The sequence below is a fragment of the Engraulis encrasicolus genome, chromosome 15, assembly GCF_034702125.1.
Source record: "Engraulis encrasicolus isolate BLACKSEA-1 chromosome 15, IST_EnEncr_1.0, whole genome shotgun sequence".
Lineage (NCBI taxonomy): Eukaryota > Metazoa > Chordata > Actinopteri > Clupeiformes > Engraulidae > Engraulis > Engraulis encrasicolus.
Genome location: NC_085871.1, coordinates 4,689,638 through 4,697,265, shown reverse-complemented (window position 1 = coordinate 4,697,265; position 7,628 = coordinate 4,689,638). Strand labels below are relative to the sequence as shown.

Sequence of the window (7,628 nt, the reverse complement as noted above, 5' to 3'; positions counted from 1 at the left end):
AATTGTAACCCAACCCAAGAATGCTCTGAAATAGAATAAATATACAAAAAAATGATATGCGTGTGTATGTTTTTACGGTATGTGTTAAATGTATCCGAAGGGTAGTTTTGGGTTTGACCAATTACGGTTACATGTGAACTGCATAATATTCCCAAACAATTCAATTTAAAACTTAAAATAGACTAAACAACTTTGAGTAAAAGCTAAGATCAAGCCGAATGAAAGAAACAAACTCACCTCTGATCCACCATCTTGGTTTTAAACACTAGGAAAAAGCAGACACCTCACTTGTGGTTATGGAAACACAGCATGGTTCATCTTAGCCGATAGATCCTTCATAACTTTGTGGTGGTTATAAACCCAAAATACTATCACCCTGCAACCATCAAGCCAATCAAAAGGTGCGAAAAGGGGATATGAAAAAGGGAAGTTATAAAAGGGTCCAAATGGGCTATATTTTCCATCATTTCATCTATTGTAGGTGTCCAACAGTGGGGCATGAATGATGGAATTACAGGCTAAATAGTTAACTCAATAGGTAACTAAATAGAGGAACCCTGTGTCACATGATGGATGATCTGTGAAAAGATTTATTTTTATTTCATTTTGGCTGACTATTTTATGGTGCAGTTGCCCTTAAACCTACTGTGTCTGCCATATTTCAGCCTTGTAATGATGCGTCAGGTGTTTTCCCTTATCAGACCTCATTTAAGGGACCGAGCGTTATTTCCTCGAGCTTGTTTTTGAGAATATGTAGGTCAAGTTCATACATGCTGAATGCCTGATAAGTGTTTAACAGTGATTGCAGTAAATGCGGCCTTAAGTTACCACTTCTTCAGAAAGTACATTTTGTAGTGTCTGAGTATTTCACAATGTGTGTGTTTTTGAGGCTTTCTTTGTCGAGCTGAAATGAGGAATCCATGATGTTAGTGACAGATTGGGAAATTACCAGACCAGACACTGTTGCAATTGCTTCACTAGTACTTGTACTTGAGAAACCTTGGGAAGAGTCTTGTGGATGGGAAGTTTTAGTTTGTCCTGGGCCCTTTGTAATTTGATGCAGTTACATACTATTTAAAACTTATTTTAGAGTATGTAGTATCATGTACAGAGTGGTCAGAAAGCTAGAAAGGATGCTAGGAGTATAAGCTGGGTCTAGACCAAAACAATCCATAACCCTGATGTGTCAGTATGAGTTTTTTTCAACAGGGAGAGCAAGTGCACAGTGTAGGCTATAATTTGGGGCCCACTTGAAATTTTCCCAAGTGTATGCGGCCCATCTCTGACCTAATAAACAATACATCAACATTACACTCAAATAAATAGTCAACAGCAACACAGACACCTATTATTTTGATTTTTAGATGAAAATCATTTCAAGGCCTACTTGGAATAACTTCAGGGGCCTGACCCATAGTTTGAGTCGAGAACATGAACTTGCTGTTCGCATAGAGCATACAAAAAAGAATAGGAGCCAATTATTACACAAAATCTTAAGTTTTATACCATAAAGGGACACTGTGCATGAAAATGGTCAAAAAAGGTACTGCAACTATGCTGCTCATTGAAACTGGGCTGCCTATTGCCAAATTTGATCTTTACATGAAAGTTTAATAAACAACTATTTTCTAGTATGGTCCAAGTACAGTCATTTTTGCAGCTATTTTGCTGGCTATTTTTGGAAATTCAAAATGGCGGACCATGGAGAAGATCCCCCAGGTGAAAAAGTGGTTCAATTTAGCACAATACAAGCACGACTGAAATGTACTTAGCATGTTAAAAGTACACTCATACTTTTTGTGCTAAGAAAACGTATGTTTACAATATGCTTATTTAAAGTGTACTTAAAGTGGACTTGGAAGATGTTTGGCTAAAGTGTATTCAGAGGAATATGCTAATAGTGTTCTAATAGTGAACTTACTAAAAGTGTATTTTTTAATAGCCTAACATATTGCAATTGCACTTTTTTAAAGTGCACAATGATTATACTTCACCCAAATGTCTTCGAAGTGTGATTTTCTATAGTGCGCTTTAAAGTAAATCGCTTTAACATATTGCAAGTATACTTTATCTAAGTGCATCATGATTGTACTTCACCCAAATATCTTCAAAGTGCGCTTACACAAAGTGCATTTACCCATCATGCACCATCATGCATGTCCCATCATACACTGCACTCCTTGGAGCTAAATTTCTCAAACAGAGCCATTTATCTCGAAGGAATATCTTTGGTTAGCATGAAAATATTACTCATTGTTATATTCTGCGTTTATTGTAGGTTTTTTTTATTTTATTTTAAGTGGAACACAAAAAATGACCACGTTCCCACCGTCATTGCGACGGTCACGTATATGTTCTGGTATATATTCCTATAGGCTCTCACTTCTGTCATGATGTGAGTTAAGACAAAAGTAAATGACAATCTTGTGGAAGGTAGATCAAAATTGGTGTTTAAATGTAGGAAGATGAAAAAAGTCTGAGTTTAAGTGAAATGCATATCTGAAATATCTGTGAACCTGCAATGACTGTGGATGGCAAATCACTGACGTGACCTGTGAATGTGATTGATGTATTAGCTCTGAGAAACAGCATGAGTTATAATATTGCATTTATGTTATTTCATGTACTTGGGAGAGTACTGTAAACGTATTTCAAGCATACCTGTTAATATATTTACAATACTTAACATGATATACTTTTTACCGACTTGAAGTGTTCCAATGTAGTCCAAAGAAGCATGAAGTTAATAAACTTTCATTGAACTTCAAGTAACAATAAAATGTCATAGAAGAGTACTCCAGCACACTCTTAATGCCATACGAATGCATGAAAAGTGTGTTTGGAGCATACTTTCAAAAGTATGCTTGCAGTGCACTTAAAGTTGTCCAAAAGTGGTGCCAATTTAGCAACCTCAGTGTGCTGCAATTGTGCTGAAGTAATGCTTTAGTAGTGCTTCAGCGCACTAATAGTGCAATGAAGCGCACTTTAAATCGCCGAAAATAGTACACTTTGTACTTAGTACGGTAAAAAAGTACACTTAAAGTATATGGGTTTTTCACCTGGGCCCCCTTTTCATCTATGAAAAGTGCAATTTTTCCAGTCATAATGAATACCTAGCCTAAAATTTGATGCTGGTGGTAAGTATTCATGAAAAACATTAGTGAATGGGCAGCGTGAATTCTGGAAATAAACAACGAAAAATCTAACACAGTGTCCCTTTAAGATTTTTAAATAACTTCCCCATCTTCTTTGTACACCAAGCTAAAACGCGTGCGCGCGCGCGCACACACACACACACACACACACACACACACACACACACACACACACACACACACACACACACACACACACACACACACACACACACACACACACACACACAGAAACAAAACAATCAAAACGTTTTTCAAAAAGTCACAAGTAGTAGGAAGTTCCATTTCCTCATCACTGCCATGTCTTAAAAGGAAGTCAAGAGCAGGGAACTGTCACATCAGGGCAGAGAATGTCTTGAGCGGCCTATATTGCTGCAAATGCGACTGCACACATGTGTCTTTTGAAAGGGCACAAACATGGACGAAGAAGCACACAGGTGAGTAACAGATATCCGAAAACATATATTCCACTCTTAATTCCATATGCGTAATATAGTCAATAATGTAATATCAAGGAATAACTTCAAAATAGGATACTTAAAAAAAGAAATACTTTGTCTCACACAAATGAGCACACCCCTCATGGTTTTTTTTTTTTTAAGTTTCTTGACTATATAGTAAGCATGGGGCACTTTTCTTTGTAGTTCTGACGGTTACCACCATGCTTGACACCATCTAAAGCAAATTGATCTCTCATCAGAGACAAACCGACTAAGGATATGGATTGCTGGAATCATGTCCTGTGGTCTGACTCTGATGACTGAAGATAAAGAAATTAGTTTTACACGGTGGAGCATGTGTGGTCGTAACCAAGTGAGTAGTACAAACAGGGCCAGCCCAAGCCTTTATGGGGCCCTAAGCAAAATTTCATCCAGGGTGTGACTGTAACATTAATGAAACCTGGAATATAACATACAGTATATATAAATTAACCAACAACATTTTGAATAATGTATGAAGCATTTGGCATGATTGCATAAATATTAACTTTATATTAAGATATGTGAATGTGAAAAAAACTCAAGACAGTAATATTAACTTTTTAATATTTTCTTTTCTCCAAGAAGTGCAGATGCTTCATATGCTTCATTTACATGCACGAGTGAAGGTTGCGAACTGTAGATCGTGTACACATCATGCACTGCACTTCTTGGAGAAAAGAAAGCCATTTAAGGGTTTTACAATTAAAAGGGGTACATGCAAAATGGTGTTGGCTCCTGTTTCCATTGTGGCAGTAAGGGGTGTATGAGAAAGAAATAGGACTAGGGAAATGGTGTAGATTTGGCTTCTACATGGAACTTTGCTGCTGATGGGGGCCCCTGGTGATGTGGGGGCACTAAGCCATCGCATAGTTCGCTTATGCCCTGGGCCGGCCCTGAGTACAAAGTCAAGCATGACAGTGGTTTTAACCAATGTTACATAAAAACAAGGCGTCACGTCTCCCACCCTTATACATATTAGTTGTACACTGGCTACTTTTCATTGTGTCAAAGTAAAGTTTCTTTAATATAATGTCCTATGAAATCATATAGGCCTATTACAAATCTGCAAATGTGAGGGGTGTATCACTTCTGTGAGATACTAAAAGCAACATCAACAACAGTAAATGTTACATTTTTCATCTGATCAACAAAGATGTAAACTTGTGATTCTTTTCTTTAGGCTTTCCCTTCCATTTTGGATCATTGCACTTTCGTCAGTTGCAGTTTTACCAGAAACTATTACTCTCGCCACTGAAGAAGAGGGATTTGAAATGTGTGTAACATTAAGGGAACACACAAAGGATTTAAGACATCACAATCTCACCGCACTTCCACTGAATCTTTCCATAAAGACTGAATTCTTGGATGTGTCTTTCAACAACATTGCCAGGATTGAAGAGAGGCCACTAATCAATCTCACCCGCCTCTGCTTCTTGAAAGCAACACACTGCAATCTTGAGTTTATTTCTCCAGATGCCTTTGCTGGAAACAAGGAAATGAAGGTGCTCAATGTATCCAATAATCTTTTGAAAGTTATCCCTAACATGCATCTACACACGCTGAGGATCATAGACCTCTCTGGCAACAAGTACAACAGCTACGCTCTTCCTCACAATTTTTCTAAATTTAAAAATATAGATGTCCTTTCTCTCGGCAGTAAAAATGCCTTTTCTCTGAAAGTAGACGATTTCAGTCCATTGAAAGACAGACATTTGAGGAAACTCATTTTGGGTGATGGCACACAATTACAAGTATATGAAGCTGGAACATTGGGTCAGTTGAGATATCTGAGAGAAATTATTCTAAATGTATCTTTTTGCCAGAGTTTTGCCATGTTTGAGAAAATTCTCATGGATCTTAATAAGACACAAACAGAGAAGGTTAGTTTAGTTAGGCTAGTCCCAGATGATTGCAATGTGGCTGGTGATCCTTTCACTGTTCTAAAGACTTTTCATGGTCTGAGAAATTTAACAGTAGCAGAAACCTGGATGAACAGCTCACTCATGGTGAAATTAATTGCAAATGTCTGGCATTCCCAGATAGAGGATCTGACTTTTGTCAATATCGTCTACAACGAAGACACACCAGGTGGTGCTCAGCTCCCAGACCAGAACACGACAACACCCCTTAAATCAGTTACATTTGATGGCATTAAACACTATCAGTACAACTATCCCACAATCAAGATAAACCTGAAAAATCTTACGCACCTGTCGTACCTCAAGTTCTCAGGCACCGGCATGAACATTCTCCCTTGCAATCTGATGTCTGCCATTCAGCCACTGCAGACCTTGGACCTGTCCAACAATCTTCTGGAGGAGTCTGGCTTTTGGTGGTTCCTCTGCAAACCAACAGAGATCTTCCCGTCCCTCAGACACCTGTCTCTGAGTCAAAACCGCTTCATGAACCTCGCTGTCATCTCAGAGCGATCCAGTCATATTAGACTCCTCGAGTCTCTAGACCTGAGCTTCAACTCCATCAGCCTGAGTGGCCCGTGCACCTGGTCCTCGAACCTGACAGAGCTGAGCCTCAGCCACAACAACCTGGGCAACGATGTCTTCAAATATCTCTCACCACATTTCAGGAGACTCGACCTCTCAAAGACAGGAATAACCGCCTTAAGTCAGGAGGTCTTGTCAAAATTTCCCAATCTGATGCATCTGATTTTGAGCTCCAACAGCATTCAAACCATTCCCCTGAACCTCAGAGCACCAGTGCTGCAGGTCCTTCACATCGACCAGAATGCAATTGCTTACATCAGTGAGGGAGCGTTGGATGGCCTGCCCAATCTGGAAATACTGTTGGCAGGGAAAAACCCATTTAGTTGTACGTGTGACTCTTACTGGTTTTTGACAGCTGTGAATAAGTCTCTGCTTCCAGACTGGCCCTTTGACTACACATGCAGCACACCAACAGCCTTTGCCAAGACCTCGTTAGTAAACTTTCAGCCTGGATATCTCTCCTGCAAGCCCTGGCTTCAAGCAGTGATTTCATTGTCCTTGCTAACCATAATCAGTGCTGTTTTTGGCATCACCTTTTATGTTTGTGATGGGGCATGGTACACCAAGATGCTCTGGGTTTGGATTAGGGTGAAACGAAGAGCTCGTAAGGGAGAGGACAGGCTGCTGAAGAATTCTTTCAGGTACCACGCTTTCATCTCCTACAGCCAGCATGACTCAGGCTGGGTGAGCACGCAGCTGGTACCAACACTGGAAGGGGCAGGCCTGTCACTGTGCATTCATGAACGGGACTTTGTACCAGGTCAGTGGATCGTGGACAACATCATCAACTGTGTGGAGGACAGCTATAAGACCATATTTGTGCTCTCTCAGAACTTTGTTCAGAGTGACTGGTGCAACTATGAGCTGTTCTTTGCCCAACACAGGGCCATTTCTGTCGACCAAGACTCTGTGGTCTTTATTCTGCTAGAGCCTATCCCACCTGACTCCTTGCCCAGGAAGTTCTTGAGGCTGAGGACGCTCCTAAGGAAGCAGACGTATCTGGAGTGGCCAAAGGATGAATGCAAGAAGCATCTGTTCTGGAAGAGTCTAAGATCCATGTTGCAATCTGCGGACAAAGGCAATGTACTGAAGGATGTTGCGACAAGTGTTACTGATATGTGTTCCCTGTTAGCCAACCAAGAGAATTAAAAGCCAAGTGTTTAGTTGTTGGCCCCAAGCTATGGAATGCACAATTCATCAATGCTCACACTGTCAGGTTTTAAATCGCTTAAAGGACCAGTTCAGTCAATTTCAACATGCAGTTGTAATGCTCACACTACCCTGGACTTGTCAGTACCTGAATTTGTTTTGTTTTTTTCAGCCTTTTCCGAGATCTTGGTCATTGTAATGGGGGCAGCGCTTTGTTTACATTTAAAAAAAAAATATTTTATTTATTCCCAAAAACATCCGAAAGGTTATACAACATCAGCAGACAACTAGCAAACAGTGGTACCTTTTGGGAAAATATTTGGAGTAGGCCTATGTTAATT

At 39.8% G+C, this 7,628-nt stretch overlaps 1 protein-coding gene across 1 annotated transcript; it reads left to right on the top strand.

Moving 5' to 3' along the window:
• The first annotated feature begins 3,503 nt into the window (after positions 1-3,503).
• LOC134464395 (toll-like receptor 1) lies at positions 3,504-7,628 on the top strand. The gene is made up of 2 exons (XM_063217848.1): positions 3,504-3,592; positions 4,818-7,628. Exons 1-2 carry the CDS (start codon positions 3,573-3,575, stop codon positions 7,285-7,287), a joined length of 2,490 nt encoding a protein of 829 aa, XP_063073918.1. The 5' UTR covers positions 3,504-3,572; the 3' UTR covers positions 7,288-7,628.